Source organism: Sus scrofa, chromosome 1 (genome assembly GCF_054392235.1).
Source record: "Sus scrofa isolate SSC_HxYL_T2T_F1_AM1 chromosome 1, Sscrofa_HxYL_maternal_Yorkshire_Landrace_v2.0, whole genome shotgun sequence".
Classification (NCBI taxonomy): Eukaryota; Metazoa; Chordata; class Mammalia; order Artiodactyla; family Suidae; genus Sus; species Sus scrofa.
Window position 1 is genome coordinate 141009009 of NC_139383.1, and position 19526 is coordinate 141028534.

A 19526-nucleotide genomic window follows, 5' to 3' on the forward strand; every position below is an offset into this window, starting at 1 on the left:
AATATGGCATCTTGCAATGATACAGTGGTACAGGATACAAATACTATGGGCTGTTTTTGACACAGACAACATTCAATTGTTTATCTTTGTCAGAAGTCTAACATAGTCTGTGTTATATTTATTGAGTCTATTTAAACAGCTTCAACTTTTTCTCTCATGTAGATTACACTAAAATATATTTTCTAGTAAATCTATGCCTATTACCTATTAAATCTATAATATATTAAATCTGAGCTAACTCCTCAGCCCCGTATTTCTAACTGCCATCTGAATGTGGCCTCAAATTGATTTTCTCATCCTTGCCTCTCAACTCAGATTTTCCTCTTGACTTCTGATTCCTCAGTCACCCATGCTTAAAATCTGAGTCATCATTGAATCCTCCCTTTCCCTTGTATCCCACTTCCAATATTCAAATCTTGTTTGTCCTACTCCTGAGGTGTCTCCCTTGCCCATCCCTCCCTTGCTTTTCCTGCCACCTCAGCTGGACTGGGGTGACAACCCTGGGCTCTCCTCTCTTCCTGCTGATGTCCACCACCTATACCAATCCCTCCCGAGTGCAGCTCTGATCACACCCTTCCCAGCTCAGAAAGATTCTCTGGCTCTCTTCTGCTTATTGAATGAAATTCGAATTCTTTCACTTGTTTCAAGGCCTCCACAATCTGACCAGAATTTCTCTTTGTAATCAATCTCTGTCTAGTGCCCTAGAGGTTATTCAGGTTATAGCTAATCTGGGCTCGGGATTTCTGGTACTTTCCTATGTCTCAGCTGTTGCTCAGGCCCTTTTCTTCTCAGAAATGAAATTCCACAAGCTATACACAGTTTTTACCCAGCAACAGGGTTCACTTGCAACATGCAATTCCATTAAATGGGTGTGGTCTGCCTTCTCCCACCAATGATCTTCATTTAATAAAAAAACTAGGAGAACTTTGTTCTACTCTAGAATTGTAGTGTATTTTCTTTCTTTTTGGACGGAAGGTTTTTTTTTCTTTCTTTCTTTCTTTCTTTCTTTCTTTCTTTCTTTCTTTCTTTCTTTCTTTTTTTTTTAATAGGCTTTATTTTTTAGAGCAGGTTCACAGCAAAATTGAGCAGAAGGTATCAAGAGTTCCCATATATTCCCTGCCCACACATATGTAACTTCCCTAATTAACAACATCTCTCACAACAGTGGTACATTTGTTACAATTGATGAACCTACACTGACACATCGTAATCACCCAAAGTCCATAGTTTACTTTTGGGTTCCTTCCTGGTGTTGTGGATTCAATGAGTTTAGACTAATGTATAATGACATGCACCCACCATTTTTATTAGAAAGAAGGTATCCACATTTCCTTTTTGTCTCCTGTAATAAAACTTACTAAATTGGGTGTAATGATTTATTGTATGTGGGGTTTCATTCCTGTGGAGTCAGTCTATGGGAGGTTTAGAACAGCATTTTGCTAAGATATGACTTTACTTCCCTGTGAATGGCAGTCACATCTGTTTCTGAGTAAAACATAAAAAGATGAAATGAACTAGAACTTAAGATGACTTAATGGAAAGGAGCTATTCCTTTAAGTTATAAGGTGAGTATTTGTAACTTCAGGAAATATGCCTCTGATGGTACCAGATAATCCTAGTGTAAGGTTATAATGACCCTATGAGAATGGAGGATTAAGATGGTCTAGATGTGATTATGTGAACCGTATTTTATTTTCTGTTTATTACATAATAAACCTTAAGTAATAGGACCTACATCACTATTTTGAGCGCATGTCAGCATATCTGAAGCTAGAGTTTTTCCTTTACTAACCTCAGCATTTATGATTGTTAAAATAACTTGAATAATTAATTTATTCAAAAACATGAAATTTTACATTATGTGCTTTATGCAAAAGTGAGCAGCAAAACTGAATGCTAAACCAGTTCGTTGGCAAAAGCCCTTTAAAGATGTAGCTGTAATGAGAAATTGCACTGTGTTCAGCTATTACATTATATCCCTCTCTTCAGAGGATTAAAAGTTTCTAGGGTGGAAACTTTAAAAGTTTAAAACTTTTAAAATTAAAAGTTTCATTTTTTTAAAGGTATAGTTGATTTACAATGTTATGTTGGTTTCAGGTGTACAGTAAACTGATTCAGTATTTTTACAGATTATACTCCATCAGTAGTTTTTCAATATAATGGCTATACTTCTCTGTGCTTTATAATATATCCTTGTTGCTTATCTATTTTATACATAGTATCTTATATCTCTTAATCCCATACCCCTAGCCTGCTCCTCCTGGCTTTCCTCTTGCCTCCGGTAACCACCACTGGTTTGTTTTCTTTATCTGAGTCAGTTTCCGTTCTGCTCTATACATTCGGTTGTACTAATTTTTTAGATTCCACATGTGATATCATATAGTATTTATCTTTCTTTGACTTTTTTCACTAAACATAATATTCTCTAGGTTCATCCACATTGCTGTGAATGGCAGAATTTCATTGTTTGTTATGGCTGAGTAATATTCTATTGTATATACTGATACTTTTTTTCTTTTTTCTTTTTATGGCCACAACCACGGCATATGGAAGTTACCTGGCTAGGGGTCGAATTGGAGCTGCAGCTACAGGCCTATGTCACAAGGCATGGCAACATTGGATCCAAGCCACATCTGTGACCTACACTGCAACTCTTGGCAACACCAGATCTTTAATCCACTAAGTGAGGCCAGGGATCAAACCTGCCTTCTCACAGACACTATGTTGTGTTCTTAACCTGCTGAACCACAGTAGGAACTCCACTACTTTTTATCTGTTTATCTGGTGGTAGACATTCAGATTGCTTCCATATTTTAGCTGTTGTGAACAGTAGTGCTGTTATGAACATTGAGATACATGTATCTTTTAGAATTAGTGTTTTCATGTTTTCAAGGTAGAGACCCAGGAGTGAAATTAGTGGTTCATATGGTAGTTCTATGTTTAGTTTTTTTGAGGAACCTCCATGCTCTTTTCCATTGTGGCCTCACCAATTTATTACATTTGTACCAACAATGTACAAGGGTTCCTTTTTCTCCATATCCTCTCCAACATTTGTTATTTGTAGACTTTTTGATGATAGCCATTCTATCAGGTGTGAGGGGATATCCCACTTTGATTTGCATTTCTCTCACCATCTTTTCATGTGCTTGTTAGACATCTGCATGTCCTCTTTGGAAAAATGTCTGTTCAGATCTTCTGCTTATTTTTTTTATTGGGTTGTTTTTTTTTTGATATTAAGTTGTATGAACTGTTTATATATTCTGGATAGTAACCCCTTGCCAGTCATATCATTTGCAAATATTTTCACCCATTCTCTAGGTTGTCTTTTTGTTTTGTTGATAGTTTCTTTCATTGTACAAAAGCTTTTAAGTTTAATTAGTTCCCATTTGTTTATTTTTGCTTTTATTTCTTTTGCCTTAGGAGACAGATCCAAAATTTTTTTTTTTTGCTACAAATTATGTCAAAAAATGTTATGCTTATGTTGTTCTCTATGAATTTTATGGTTTATGGTCTCACATTTAGGTCTTTAATCCATTTTGAGTTTATTTTTGTAGATGGTATGTGGAAATGTTATAATCTGCATGTAGCTGTCCAGTTTTCCCAGCACCACTTATCAAAGAGATTGTGTTTTCTCCATGGTATATTCTTGCTTCCTTGGTTATAGATGAATTTACCATAGGTGCATATTCTGTTCCATTGATTCAAGTACCTGTTTTTATGCTAGTACCATTCTCTTTTGATTACCGTAGCTTTATAGCATAGTTTGAAGTATGGGAGAGTGGCACCTCAGCTTTGTTCTTTCTTAGCAAGATTGCTTTGGTAATTTGGTTTTTTGTGTGTGTGGTTCAGTATGAATTTTAGGATTATTTGTTCTAGGTCTGTGAAAAATGTCATGAGTATTTTGGTAGGGGTTGCATCAAATCTATAAATTACTTGGGGTAATATGGCTTTTTTAACAATATTAATTCTTTCAATCTGAGAGCACAGGTTATTTTTCCATTTCTTTGAATCATGTTCAGTTTCCTTTAGCAACGTTTTTATAGTTTTCAGAGTATAGGTGTTCCAACTCATTGGTTAAGTTTATTCCTAAGTATTTTATACTTTTTGATGTGATTTGAAAGGAGATTGGTTTTTAAAAGGAAAAGCTTTATTTTTGTTAATTCATTATTAGTATATGGAAAAGCATCAGATTTATGTAATGTTGATCTTGTGTCCTGCTGCCTTGCTGAATTCATTTATTAGTGCTAATGGTTTTTGGGTCAAGACTTTAAGGTTTTTTTTATAAAGTATCATGTCATCTGGAAATAGTGACAGTTTTACTTCTTCCATTTCAATGTTGATGCTTTTTATTTCTTTTTGTCTCTGGCTAGTACTTCCCATAGTTTGTTAAATGGAAGTGGCAAGAGTAGACATCTTTGTTCCTGAATTTAGAGGAAAAGCTTGCAATATTTCACTTTTGAGTACGATGTTAGCTATAGGTTTGTCATAATTGGCCTTTATTATGTTGAAATAGATTCCTTCTGTAGCCACTTGGATGAGCTCTTATCATGAATGAATGTTGAATTTTGTCAGATGCATTTTCTGTGCCTGTTGAGATAATCATGTGATTTTTATCCTATCTTTCATTAATGTGGTATTTCACATTGATTGATTTGCAGATATTGAGCCATCCTTGAATCTCTGGGTTAGATCATGGTGTAGGATCCTTTTTGTGTATTGTTGGGTTTGGTTTGATAGTATTTCATTGAGGTTTTGGGTATCTATATTCATCAAAGATATTGGCCTGTAATTTTCTTTTTTGTAATGTCTTTGGTTTCAGTATCAGGGTGATTGTAGGCTTGTAGATGTACAGAATGACTTTGGGAGTGTTTCACATTCTTCAATATTTTGGAATAGGTTGAGAAGGATGAGTATTAGTTCTGGTCCTGGACTTTTGTTTGCTGGGAGTTTTTTTTTTTAATTACAAATTCAATTTCACTGCTAGTTATTGGTCTACTTAAATTGTCTGTTTCTCCATGAGTCAGCCTTGATGGGCTGTATGTTTCTAGAAATTTGTCCATTTCTTCTAGGTGGTCCAACTTGTTGGCATATAATTTTCATAGTATTCTCTAATGATTTTTTATATCTATGTGGCATTGGCTGCTGTTTCTTCTCTTTTTTTTCTTATTTTGTTTATTTGGATTCTCTCTTCTTGATGAATCTGGATAAAGTTTTACCAATTTTATTTATCTTTACAAAACCCCCCAGCTCTTGGTTTCATTGATCTTTTCTGTTTTTTGTTTCTATTTTATTTCCTCTTTGATCTTAATTATTTCCTTCCTTCTGCTAACTTTGGGCCTTGTTTGTTCTTCTTTTTCTAATTCTTTTGGGTGGCAGTTATATTATTTATTTGAGATTTTTCTTATTTCTTGAGGAAGGCTTGTATCTATGAACTTCCCTCTTGGAACTGCTTTCTTGCATTCAGTAGATTTTGGAGTGTTTTGTTTCCATGTTTATTTGTCTCTAGGTATTTTCTGATTTTTTTCTTTGATTTCTTCATTGACCCATTGGTTTTTAAGTAGCATGTTGTTTAGCCTTCATGTATTTATTCTTTTCCCATTTTTCTTCCTGTAATTGATTTCTAGTTTTATACTGTTGTGGTCAGAAAAAAGGCTTGATATAATTGCTGTCCTTTTAAATTTGTTGAGATTCATTTTGTGCCCTAGCATGTGATCTGTTCTGGAGAATGTTCCATTTCCACTTGAAAAGAATGTGTATTCTGCTGTTTTGGGATGCACTGTCTTATAGATACCTAAGTCTAACTGGTCTAGTGTATCATTTAAGACCACTTTTGCCTCATTGATTTTATGCTTGAATGATATGTCTGTTGCAGTAAGTGAGGTGTTAAGGTCTTCAACTGTTACTTTATTATTGTCAGTTTTTTCCTTTACGTCTGTTAGTGTTTGCTTTATATATTTAGGTACTACTGTATTGGGTGCATATATGTTAACAAATGTAATATCCTCTTCTTGTATTATATTATTATATAATGCACTTCATTGTCTTTTGTTATGGGCTTTGTTTTAAAGTTTATTTTGTCTGATATGAATATTGCTACCCCTGCTTTCTTGTTATTTCTGTTTTATGAAATATCTTTTCATATCCCCTAACTTTCAGTCTTTGTGTGTCTTAAGCCCTAAGATGTGTCTCTTTTAGGCCATATATTGAAGGGTCATTTTTTTTTTCTCCAGTCAGCCACCCTATGTCTTTTGATGGAAGTGTTTAATCCAATGACATTTAAGATAATAATAATAATAATAATGATAATAATAATAATTTGTCTTTATTGCCTTTTTAGGGCTGCACCCATGGCATATTTATGTTCCCAGGCTAGGGGTCAAATTGGAGCTGTAGCTGCTATCCTACACCACAACCACAGCAACTCGGGATCCGACCCGAGTCTGTGACCTGCACCATAGCTCATGGCAACGCTGGATCCTTAACCCAGCGAGTGAGGCCAGGGATCAAACTTGCATCCTCATGGATACTAGTTGGGTTTGTTAACCACTGAGCCATGATGGGAACTCCCTTTATTTTTTGTCTTTTATGGTAATTATTAGTGGGTGTATACTTACTGACATTTTATTACTTACTTTCTTCTTTTTCTTTGTCATTGTTGTTTGTTTGTTTCTTCCCTTGAGGTTTGATTATTTTCTTTAGTAGTATTCTTGTGTTCTTTTCTTTTTATTGTCTTTTGGGGCTGCACCTGTGGCATATGGAGGTTCCCAGGATAGGGGTCCATTTGGTGCTGTAGCCGCAGGCCTATGCCAGAGCCACAGCAATACAGGATCTGAGCTGCATCTGCCACCTACATCATAGCTCATGGCAATGCCAGATCCTTAACCCACTGAGCGAGGCCAGGATTGAACCCACGTCCTCATGGATGCTAGTCGGGTTTGTTAACCACTGAGCCATGACAGGAACTCCTTGTGTTCTTTTCTTTTAGTTTTTGTGTGTCTATTATAGGTTTTTGATTTGTGGTTACCATAGCATTCACATATGTTGACCTATAGTTATATCTACTTATTTGAAACTGGTCATCATTTAAGTTCAAACACATTCTAAAAGATCTACCTTTGTTTTGTTTTCTATTTTTTTTTCTTTTTTCTTTTTTTTTAAGGGCCGCACCTGCAACATATGGAAGTTCTCAGGCTAGGGGTCTAGTCGGAGCTGCAGCCACTGGCCTATGCCACAGGCACAGCAACTTGGGATCTGAGCTGCATCTGCAACCTACAGCACAGCCCATGGCAATGCCAGATCCTTAACCCACTGACGAGGCCAAGGATCAAACCCACATCCTCATGGATGCTAGTCAGGTTCATTAACCACTGAGCCACAATGGAACTCCCAAGATCTACCTTTTTACTCTCCTCTCCTACATTTTGTGTTTTGGATGTCATATTTTACATCTTCATGCATCCTTTATCTTTTTATTGTAGTTATAGTTGCTTTTACAACTTTTTTTTGTCTTTCAATTTGCATACTGGCCTTTAAAGTGGTTGATCCTCAATCCTTGCTGTATATTTGCCTTTCCTAGTGGTATTTTCCCTTTCTTATAAATTCTTTCTCCTTTTCCACTTAGAGGAGACCCTTCAACATTTCTTTTAGTGTAGGTTTAATACTACTGAGTTCTTTCAGTTTTTTCTTGTCTTTCTCTCTCCTACTCTAAATCATAATCTTGCTAGATAGAGTATCCTAGTTTGCAGGTTTTCCCCCTTTTGCCTCTTTGATTATATCAGGCCACTCTCTTCTGGCCTGCAGTTCTTTTGCAGAGAAATCAGCTGATAGCCATTTGGAAATCCCCTTGTATATAGCTTTGTTTTTCTCTTGCTGCCTTTAGAATTCTCTCTTTAACTTTTATCATTTTAATTATGATGTGTCTTGGTATGAGTCTGTTTAGGTTCATTTTTTTTGGGATTCTCTCAGCTTCCTCTACCTGGATATCTGTTTCCTTCTTTGGGTTTGGGAAATTTTCAGACATAATTTCCTTAAATCCTTTTTAAATCCACCTTTCTCTATCTTTTCTTTTTGGAACGTCTATAATGTGAATGTTGGTGTGCTTAATGTTACTCAGAGATCTCTTAGATTGCTCTTATTCTTTTAAATTTGTTTTTCTTTCCACTGTTTTGATTGGTTGATTTCCATTCTTTTATTGTCCAGATCATTTATGTGCTCTTCCATATCACTTAGTCTGCTATTCATTCTTTCTAGCTTTTTTTAAAAATTTCAGCTATTGAATCATTCATTTCTGATTTAATCTTTTTTTGTATTTTCTAGTTACTTGTTAAAATGTTACTGTTTACATCAGTCCTTCTCCCTAATCAGTTAACATTTTTATTATGAATGTTTTGAATTCTTTATCTGGTAAATGTTTATTTCTGTTTTATTATTTATTTTTCAGGTTTTTTTTTTTTTTTGGTTTTGTCTTTCAATTGAGAGTAGTTCTTATGCCTTTTCATTTTGCTTGACTTTCTCTGATTCTATGAATTTATGTAAAACTGTTACTGATGTGGTCTTGAAAGTGTGTTATTACGTGGGAACATCACTATACAGACTGCATGTATCCACTGCCTTTGGTGGGAGAGCTGGATTTGAGGCCAATGCAAGTCATGTCTTTCCTCAGGATTTGTTGGCAGCCATCACTTTGTAGGTGGGGGGCTTCAGATACAGGGGCTAGAACTGGTGCTGGGTGTGAGGTGGGACTTCCTCTCTGCCCAGTGGCTGTCACTGTGCTGTTGGAGTGGGGTCTGATCCCACATTGCTGGAGCAGAAGCCCTGGGGATTGGACCTAAGCTATCTCCGCTCCCTTTAAGTGTATGTTTTTCCTTCTCCTATAGTGGAACTCCTACCCCAGAGAAGGGGAGTGCTGAAAGAAGTGGGACCTATGCACAGAGAGAGGTCCAGTATGCTGCTTGTGGAGGCGCCTGCATCTTTGCTTAGACACAGCCTTGCGTGCAAGTCACCTTTGTCCCTCACAGCTGATAACTGCCCAATAGCCTTCCCTGCCCTGTTGTGGAACTTCTCTACAGGGCTGGTACGGGTTATGTAGGCTCTTGATGTATACTGGGAGGTGAGCTGTGTTGGAGCAACTGCTGTCAGATCTGGGCAGCTTCTGAGGTTCCACTTGAGCAAATGCCAACAACAGCCACTGTTGCCCCACCCAGGCTCTATCTTGGGACTGGGCTGCCTCTGTGTCCCATGGTCAATTCTTTTCTCTGGTCATTGGTACCCTGTTGTGTAGGACCCCAGACTTGAGCACCCAATCTGTGACTTGAACTGCTCACTCTCCAAGGTAGGTGTTCACCCATGTCACCTCCCTTTTCCTGTGAGTTCTCTCGGAGGGGCGTAGGTCCTGATCTGATTGCTTTTCTTCCCTTCCTACCTGATTGTGTGTGTGTCTTTCTTACAGACTTGGTTGTATAGGAGTCCTTCTGCCAGTTTCTAGTTTGTTTTCAGAGATAATTTTTTCACATGTAAATGTATTTTTGATGTGTTTGTGGCAGGGAGGTGAGCTTATGTCCTCTTACTCAGCCATCTTGATCCCTCCTCCTAAAGTACTTCATTTTCATGTTTGTGCTTTAAGCTTAATTTGACTTTCTGTATACAAGGTCCAAGACATTGGGTGTTGTACTGTTGGGTTTCAGGGGGTTGATAAATAACACCTTCTCTTCCCTGCTCAGATCAAAGCAATTGAGAGATGGGTGGATTCTGACAAATGGAAATAGAGGAGCTTGGCTTTATTGCTGATGAAATGTAGGGGATTGTTGTTACATGGTAGGCAGCCAAATGGTCTTCCTAATGCTACACCCTCAAAATAAACTTACACACCCAGTCATTTACAGAGGGGAAAATGTTCAAGCCTCACCTGTGGAGAACTGTGCATGTGGAACCAATAGTACAGAGGAACAAAGGAGCCCTAGGGGAAGTTTGTGCTGACCCCCTTGGAGAAAGGAGTGTGCTGAGTGAGCTGTTTCTCCCCCTAAATTCACCAATCAGGTATCTGCCTCTTCTTTCCATGGGAGAGGCAGGGAGGTGGAGTGGGGCCGATGCCTCCCCACTGTTAAGTTCCTCAACGTGGACGTGTGAGGAGAGTAAATCATTTTTTGGTCCCATAAACCTTGGAGACACTGCTGAGTACTTGGGTGCTTTAGGGCTGTGGTTAGTCTAGTATTTAATAAAATCATCTTATACTTTCTAGATATTACTTTTAGATAATCAAAAAGGCATCTCACATGTACAGTATTTTGTTTTCCCCAACAAGCATTTGAGCTGCTTATCAATAGAAATTCATGTAACAAAGAGGAAAATATGATTAACACCTAACAAAAACAGACTAGGGCAAAAAGGGACACAAAATCAGTCACATGGTAAAGAAGGGGGACAGGACCATACTAATTCTTCAAGGAAAACAAAGTGGAATTTCCTATAGGACCCATTTAGTGAGTAATGTTCCTAAAATTTTCTATAACAAATGCAACAATGAGTCAGATGAGGTTTTTATTTTTATTTTATTTATTTTTATTTTTTTGCTTTTTAGGGCTGCACCCACAGCATATGGAAGTTCCCTGGCTAGGGGTCAAATAGGAACTACAGCTGCCAGCCTATGCCACAGCCGCAGCAGCGCCAAATCTGGGCTGCATCTTTGACCTACACCGAAGCTTATGGCAATGCCAGATCCTTTGAACTACTGAGCAAGGCCAGGGATTGAACCTTCATCCTCATGGATACTAGTCAGGCTCATTACTGCTGAGCCACAACAGGAACTTCCAGATGAGGTTGTTTTTAAAATAATACCCTTAGGAGTTCCCAGTGTGGCTCAGTGGTTAACAAATCTGACTAGGAAGCATGAGGTTGCGGGTTCGATCCCTGGTCTCGCACAGTGGGTTAAGGATCTGGCATTGCTGTGAGCTGTGGTGTAGGTTCAGACATGGCTCGGATCCCACATTGCTGTGGCTCTGGTATAGGCCAGCATCTACAGCTCCCACTAGGCCCCTAGCCTGGGAACCTTCATATGCTGCAGGTGCGGCTCTAGAAAAGACAAGAAAAATAAAAAAATAAAATAATAAAATAACAGCCTTAAATGACAATTAGGGCAACTCACTGTCTTGGTTTGCTCAGGAGTGTCCTGGTTTTACCCTGAATGTCCCTCATCTTGGGAAACCCTCTGTCCCCAGCCAGCTGGGATGGTTGGTCACTAAATTGAAACTGAGACTGAAAACCAAGGAGCAAATTAATTACCCAAAGGACAGAGCTCACAGAATCCAGTTAAGGAGCAGGATTTGAGTCTAGGACCTAGACAAACAGAGAAGCCTGGTAGAAGCCCTACCCACCAATGATCTGGCCTCTGATTAGGGGAGTGGGCTGTGGGTGAGACAGATCTGGGTTTGGATCCTTGCTCTGCTTTTAGCAAGTGATATTATGCAAGTTACTTAATCTTTCTCTTCTCTCCATCTTGTTTCACTTATTGATAAGATAAGATATTATTTAGTACTTACCCTATAGGGTTATAGAAAGGATCAAATGAGAACATCCACATAAATGATTAAGTTAGTGACTGGACTTGGTTAGCTTACACAATATTTAATGTTTCATCAGGAGATTTCTTATAAGTGTCTGGATTTCTGACTTTTTTTTTTTTTTTTTTTTTTTTTTAGCAGATCAGTACGTTTCCCACTGGGGAGGAGAGCTGAATAACAGATGTTCTCTTTAGAAGGTGCATGTACTTTTCTGGAAAAACATGGTCCAACCACCTGGTCCTCTCTGCTTCATGTGCTTCACCCTTTGTGGTGATATGATTTCCATCCCATATTATATGCCTGTACTGCTTAGAAGGTTGTCCAGTCACTGGGGGCTCATTAGAAATGCAGAGCTAATGGCCCCACCTCAAACCTACTTATCAGTATTTGCACTTTTAAAAGATTAGTTGTGATCATTAGTTTAGATTTAGGTTAGTTGTGATCATTACAATGAAGTTTGAGAGCACTGTTACAGTTCATCAGAATTCATCAGAATTGCTGCTTTGATAAAGTTAGTTGTGATCATTAGATTAGTGTAGATTAGATTAGTTGTGATCATTATGGAAGTTAGAGAGCACTGTTACAAACCACCAGAGCATGATTTCCTAACCAGTGTGAACATAGAGATCATCTATGGAATTTTTGGCTTGTTTGTTTTGTACCTATGTCCAAGGCCTAGCCAGACTTACTGAAATCAGAGTCCCTGGTATAGACTATCAAATTAATGCAAGATGCAAGATTTTGCTAAGCATATTTGAGAAATATGGGGTTCAGTTTAGTTGTGAGAAAGCTAATTATGTTATTTTGTTGAGGTCCTCAGAACAAATTCTAAACAATGACACCTTTATAATTTGAGTATATTTCATGTTGAAATTTTGCCCATCCAAAGATCTGATTGGGCATTGACCAGGTTCGGTGAAGCCCAGTTGAAGGTGGATTGACTTTTGGGGCAGATATTGCACTGGTTTGAAGGAGGTATGGGTTAGTATACATTATTACTCATACCACCTGAACCATTTGAAGAGAACTAGGTTACTTTGAGAAAGTTTTCATTGTTATACTATAGTCTTATGGGTTTTCAGTGGAGCAGCGAGATTCTGAAAATAATACTACTAGCTAACTTTTATTTTCCATTAAAAATATTTTGGCTTGCTCTTAGGGAAATATTTAACTCATCACTGCTTTGATGGAGTTCTCTATTTCTTTCAAACAGTATGTGCTCTCAGGCCTCCTAGTTATTATTTATTAAATTACTTTTCCAAGACTGCCAATTACTTCTTAGATGCTCTTGGTAACTTAATCAACCCTCCAGAGTTTCTTTGTTCAAAATATCTGCCTTATTATAAATTTCCAGTGTTAATTCCTGTTGTATGTAAAACCTTAGCACATAGCATGTTTATATTTGGTGAATTTATCTTTTCAAGTTACTTTCAACTAATTTTCTTTAATTCAGTTCTTCTTGGGGTAGACTTTTCATAGAAATACTTGCCCCTGATTATTTTCCCTACTATGAAATACCACTTTCTCTACCATTTGGTTTAGTAGTGTAAAATGGACAATGGCATATTGGAGAGTTTTGATATTTAACTGTAGTGTACTTACCACTTTATCAGTTGTATGGAACTTCTAATTCCATGCTTCATTCAAATTGAGTAAAAAATTAATAAGTGAAGAAGTTACCAAAGATCATGACTGTAGATTAGATCAATGGACTAGTGGTATTGGTATCACCTGGGAACTTGTTAGAAATGGAGAGTCCCAGGTCCCACATCAGACCTACTGTACCAGAGTCTGCATCTTAACAAGATGCCCCAGTTTTAACAGGTGACTTCTATGCCAGTAGAGAAGATCTATATTAGATGGTTTACTAGTCATTCTATTTTAGGATTGTAAAAAATGCTAGCATATGTGGTGGTGGAAATAATGTCAGAAAGTATCCTCTTTCCCATCTGCTAAATCCTATGCTTTATCTCTTCTCCTCCTCCCCCTCCTCCTTCCCCTTTTCCCCCTCCCTTGCGTCCTTCCCCTTCTTCTCCTTCTCCTCCTCCCCCTCCTCCTCTTCCTCCTCCTCCTGCTTCTTCTTTACTACAGCATGCAGTGGCCTGATGTGGGATCTCAGTTTCCAGACCAGGGATTGAACCCAGGCTACCCTTCCTATATCTTCCTGAATTTTATTTTAATGAAGACATTGCCCTCTCCAGATTGTCTTCTTATCTCCCCAACCATCCCTATTACCCTTCTTGTGGTGAACCTTTCTTTTGGCCTCTGAGAATAAGCATGTCTTAGCTTGAGTTCTCTACTGTTTCATGGTTAATATTTTATTTGGAGACACACAATAGGCAGCATGGGATCATCTATGCTTTGTATTCTTTTGATTTTCAGACCTCTCTCTTGGCATCTGTCCCAAGTCTGTCTGGCATGTTAAGCTATCCTGAGTGCATCCTTTAGGCAGTATATCTTACCTCTGGCTACACATAAGAATCATAGGATGAAATTTAAAAACAAGTTAATGCCTTGGTTCCATTCCAGATGAATTAAGTTGATTTCTAAAATCAGTTTCTGAGAATGGGGTCTGGGTGATTCTGTTGTATAGTCATGATTAAAAACATTGCTCCTAGAGTTCCCGTCGTGGCGCAGCGGAAACGAATCTGACTAGGGACCGTGAAGTTGTGGGTTCAATTCCTGACCTTGCTCAGTGTGTTAAGGATCTGGTGTTGCCGTGAGCTGTGGTATAGGTCGCAGACGTGCGGAAACGAATCTGACTACGAACCATGAAGTTGTGGGTTCAATTCCTGACCTTGCTCAGTGGGTTAAGGATCTGGTGTTGCCGTGAGCTGTGGTATAGGTCGCATATGTGGCTTGGATCCTGCATTGCTGTGGCTGTGGTGTAGGCCGGTACTGATCAGCTCTGATTGGACCCCTAGCCTGGGAACCTCCATATGCCTCGGCTAAGGCCCTAAAAGCAAAAACAAAAAGACAAAAGACAAACAAACAAACAAACAAAAAAACATTGCTCCAGGCTTCCATAGTATTCATTTATAAAGGGCACTATTCTAGGATGTCAGGAGAATAGGAAATAATCACTGCTCTGAATTATTGCACAGTCTGTTCATGAAGGCAGACACTTAAACAGATAATCACAGCATAGTGGAACAGCTATAATATAAGAGCTTCCAGAGGAAATGATGAACATGGGAGAGGTGGGGAGGTGGCATTTGAATTGAGCCTCCAAAGATAAGTGGTGGGCAGAAGGAGAACACTCCCGACAGAAGGACAAGCACTTATGAAAGCTTGGGGCCATGGTTTTATCATTCCTCATCTCATATGTGGGATATCGAGGTCCATTTCTCATCCATTCCACCTTCCTCTGCATCCTGTTTAATATTTCTTCTCCATGTATTGGTAGTATCACCACTTATCTCACTTTACTCTTAAACCCCAAATCATGTACCCTTAATTACTAGAGTGATTTAAAAAATATCAGCTTTATCAACATCTATTTTAAATTCCTGTATCAGTTTTCTGTGGTTGCCACAATGAATGATCACAACAGAAATCTATCATTTCAAAGTTCTAGAGGCCTGAAGTCTGAAATCAAGGTGTCGGCAAGGCCACATTCTGCCTGGAGGCTCTAGGGAAGGTTGCTTCCTTGCTTCTTCCAGTTTCTCAGGCTGTTGACATTCTTTGGCTTTTTGTGGCCACAGCACTACAATCTCTGGCTCTGTCTTTACATTGCCTTTTTCTCCCTCTGCTGTATCTCAAATCTCCCTCCACTTTTCTCTGATAAGGACATTTGTTAATGAATATAGGACCCTCCTGGGTCATCCAGGATGTCTTATCTCAAGATCCTTAATTACATCTGTGAAGACTCTTTTCCCAAGTAGGTAACTTTCACAGATCCTAGGGGTTAAGATGTGGACATAACTTTTGGGGGGCAACCATTCAACAGTATGATACAACTCAGTGGTTTTTAGTATATTCACAGATTTGTGCATCTGTCACCACCATCAGTTTTGCAACATTGAAAACACCAGAGGAAAACACTGCACCCATTTGCAGCTACTTCTTATTTCCCCCAACCCCCTAGCCTGAGGCAATCAGTTATCTGTCTTATGACTCTATGAATTTGTCTAGTGTGGATACTTTATATAAATGGAATCATACAATATGTGGCCAATAGTGTCTGGCTTCTTACTTAGCATAATGTTTTCATCCATGTTGTATGTAGCATGTTTCAATACTTTACTTTTTTTTGTTTTGTTTTGTTTTAATGGCTGCACTTGTGGCATATGGAAGTTCCCAGGCCAAGGATCAGATCCAGGCAGCATTGTGACCTATGCTACAGCTGCAGCAACACTGGATCCTTTAACCCACTGTGCCAGGCTGGGGATTGAACCTGCATCTCCGCAGCAAACTGAGCCGCTGCAATCGGATTTTTAACCCACTGTACCACTGCTAAAATTCTGGTAGTGTGCTCTTTTACTGTGGAATAATATTCTTTTGTGTGGATATAGCACATTTTCTTTATCTGTTAATCAGTTAATGGACTTTTGGGTTGTTGCTACTTTTTATAGTTCTGTTATGTGTAATTCCGCTATGAATCTTGGTATGCAGGTTTCGGGGTGGATGTATGTTTTCATTTCTCTTGGGCATATTATATACCCAGGGGTAGAATGGTAACTGGATCTCTGGTAAGCTTTTGAGGAACTGCCAGACTTTTCCCAAGTGGCTGCTCCATTTTACATTCCCACCAGCCATGTATGAGGGTTCCAGGTTCTCCTGATTCTCTTTTATTGTCATCTTTTATTTGACGCTGTTGTCAGTTCTGGCCTTTCTGATATACCTCTCACTAAGGTTAGAAAAGTATTTCCATTCTGTCTCTTTTAGTGTCACAGTTTTCCCCTCACATTGAAGAAATGAAAGACAATCAGCTCTTGTCTACCCTGTGACATTTACTTTCAGTTTCCCCTTGCTTTCCAGAAACTTTAATAAGCAAAAAAATAAATTTTGATGCCTGTCTCCAAACTCATAACCATTTTAGCTCTCAAAGCTCAAAAATCGCTCCCTGAGCTATAAACTCAATGAAGGCAGGCACCTTCTCTTTCACTTTTTTTTGTCAATTTTGTATGCAGCATGTGGTGATTGTCTAAAAAGTACTAAATGAGAATGCAGATTTTGTACTGCCTCATGTGTGAAAGGATTTAATGTTTTATGGGTGATGATTTTTCTTAATTATGCACAGATTTCTGACAATTTTTTTTTTTTTTTTTAATGTGCAGGTGACCAGGAGACTGAAAATGTGATAGAAGAATGTAAAGAGTCTTAAGCAAAGAGTTGCTGGAATATGCTTTTTAAAAAGTTGGTAATTTAAGTTAAATCACACTGTTTACAAATTCTTTGAATTCAGTGAATATATTGTAGAAACCATTCCTCAAATGATGATATTGGATTCTCTCTTTTTGGTTCACACTTCCTTGATATTTTTGAGACTGGTGGTATAATTATTCAATGGTTTTTCTTCATTGAAAGTTCTGGGAAAATTGTTTTTTATTGCTAATCTTGCAACATTAGGGTTACATTATAGAAACCAACATTTTATATATGGGTGCTATGTTAATACCAGTTCAAATACAATGACTGTTTTGTGTTTGGTTTTATACATTACCACTTCATTGCGATTTAGACAGATTTGTCACCATGAGTTGTAGTTTTGCCCCTGAATTCCCTTCTTTCCTCCTCCCTAATGCCCGTTAAGTAGGTTTAACTTAATATGAAGAGAAAATAATTTTTTTTCAACAAAGCAATGTTAGGTTGTCCTTTACTATCCTTTTAGTAATGATACTTTTCACAAGCAGAAGTTTGAGTGAATTATTCCACCTATTAATTTTAGTTTTTTATCTTCTTTCCTTTAAGAATGCAACAAATAAAGATCAGCTACTTAAAAACAAAACAAACAAACAAAACTCCTGATTCTGTTTTAAGGTAGTGGGTTTGTTAGTTACAAGTCAATAACCCGGATTCCTGAGAACATTTTATGTTAACACTCCATAGGATGAATTGGCACTAGAACTAGAAGTCCAGTTTATTTCTGATTCAAAAAAATAAGCTGCCTCATTTAATGAAATTTGGAGTCATATATGTGTAGCATTTATTTTTTGCTAGCATGTTCTCGTCTACTGATATTGAATAATGTTAGTGAATTGCTTACATCAAATTTCCTTGCCTTTTTTTATTGTTGCCACACCCATGATATTTGGAAGTTCTCAGGGCAAGGGATTTTATCCAAGCCACAGCTTCGGCCTACACTGCAGTTACAGCAATGTTGGATTCTTTAACCCACTGTGCTGAGCTGGGGATCGAACATTCGCCTCAGCAGCAACCGTAATTGCTATGGTCAGATCCATTGCACCATGGCAGAAACTCCTTCCTAGACTTTCTAAAATGAAGACTTCTGTAGCTACTGTTTTCAGAAAAATTAATAGTCAATTTCTTTTCCAACCCTCTCTCTTTCAGTTTATATTAAAATAGCAGTAGTTCTTGCTGTTGTCAGTGTGCTGCAATGTAATTTATCCTGATCCTCAGAGTTTTGTAGTGGGGTGCCAGCAGAGGTTAACAGCCATGATTTTAGACTCTCAAAGGAATGACATGTGTGTTATAGAGTTTGAGTCAGAACAATCAGAGGAGAGAGGTGATATGGGTGGATTTGTAATGGTCATGAGAGGAGCCTTGTTTTGCCCATAAGCCTTTCAGAGGAGTTGAACTTTCTAAACCCATGCGCTTCTGGTATTTGACATGTGTGTGCATGTGTGCAAGAGAAAGAGAAGAGATTGGGAGCAAGAGGGAGGGAGAGAGTTAAAAAGGGAGAGAAGGAGAGAGGGAGATAGGTGTTGGGGAAAGAGCTTATGGCTTTATGATGTGTTTCTGCAAATGGTGTTTGGAGCATAGTGAGTCTTTATGTTTACAAGAGTTTATGAAAAGGAGTTCCTGTTGTGGCACAGTGGAAATCAATCTGGCTAGTATCTGTGAGGATGTGGGTTCAATTCCTGGCCTCGCTCAGTGGATTGGGGATCTGATGTCGTGATGAGCTGCAGTGTAGGTTGAAGACATGGCTTGGATCCTGCATTGCTTTGGCTATGATGTAGGCTGGAAGCTGCAGCCCTGATTCCACCCCTAGCCTGGGAACTTCCATATGCCATGGGTGAGGCCCTAAAAAGGAAAAAAAAAAAAAAAAAAAAAAAGGAGAGAAGGGAAGGAAAACAGAATGATTTTAAGTACTGAATTTTACTATTAAGAGAAGTGAAACCAGGAGTTCCCGTCATGGCGCAGTGGTTAATGAATCTGACTAGGAACCCTGAGGTTGTGGGTTCAATCCCTGGCCTTGCTCAGTGGGTTAAGGATCTGGCATTGCCATGAGCTGTGGTGTGGGTCAAAGACGCAGCTCGGATCCTGAGTTGCTGTGGCGTAGGCAGAGGCGGAGGCTACAGCTCCATATGCTGTGGGAACGGCTCAAGAAAAGGCAAAAAGACAAAAAAAAAAAAAAAAAAAGAGAGAGAGAGAAAGAGAGAAGTGAAAACCATTCCATAGCATGTCAACTGAAGGTACCTCTAACTGGTGAGTTGAATTTATATAATATATTCCACATGAAGGCTCCAGATTAAAAAAAAAAAAAGTTACTCTGCTAGGGGAAGAAAATGTTATTTAAAAAAAACCAGTGTTTTTAAGGTTCTCTCTAGACCTGAGTGTTTGCCCCAGGCCAGAATAGAGAAGAAAAAGTATGAAAGAACAAGAGCTAAGTCATTTCAGGAATGAATTTAAGATCTTTAAATTTGAGGTTTTTCTCCTTATGGCTCTTTAAGAAAACTGCTGACACCACCTTTATTGTAAATTCCCATAGGACCTAAAGTTTATTGCCCTTCAATCCAACTCTCTGAAACACATGACAATAAACTCCTGTAGAAGGAAAAAGCTGTC

The 19526-nt window shown here is 38.3% G+C and overlaps 1 protein-coding gene across 13 annotated transcripts in view; it reads left to right on the top strand.

Annotated features, from left to right (window-relative positions):
- FSIP1 (fibrous sheath interacting protein 1) overlaps positions 1-19118 on the top strand; it is a 208863-nt gene extending 189745 nt beyond the window's left edge. For all 13 annotated transcript variants that reach the window (XM_084973966.1, XM_084973967.1, XM_084973972.1 and 10 more), the window contains one exon: positions 16835-19118. In XM_084973966.1, coding sequence (XP_084830092.1) covers positions 16835-16881 — 47 coding nt within the window. In that variant the 3' untranslated portion in view covers positions 16882-19118. The remainder of the gene's footprint in view (positions 1-16834) is intronic.
- The last annotated feature ends 408 nt before the right edge of the window (positions 19119-19526 follow it).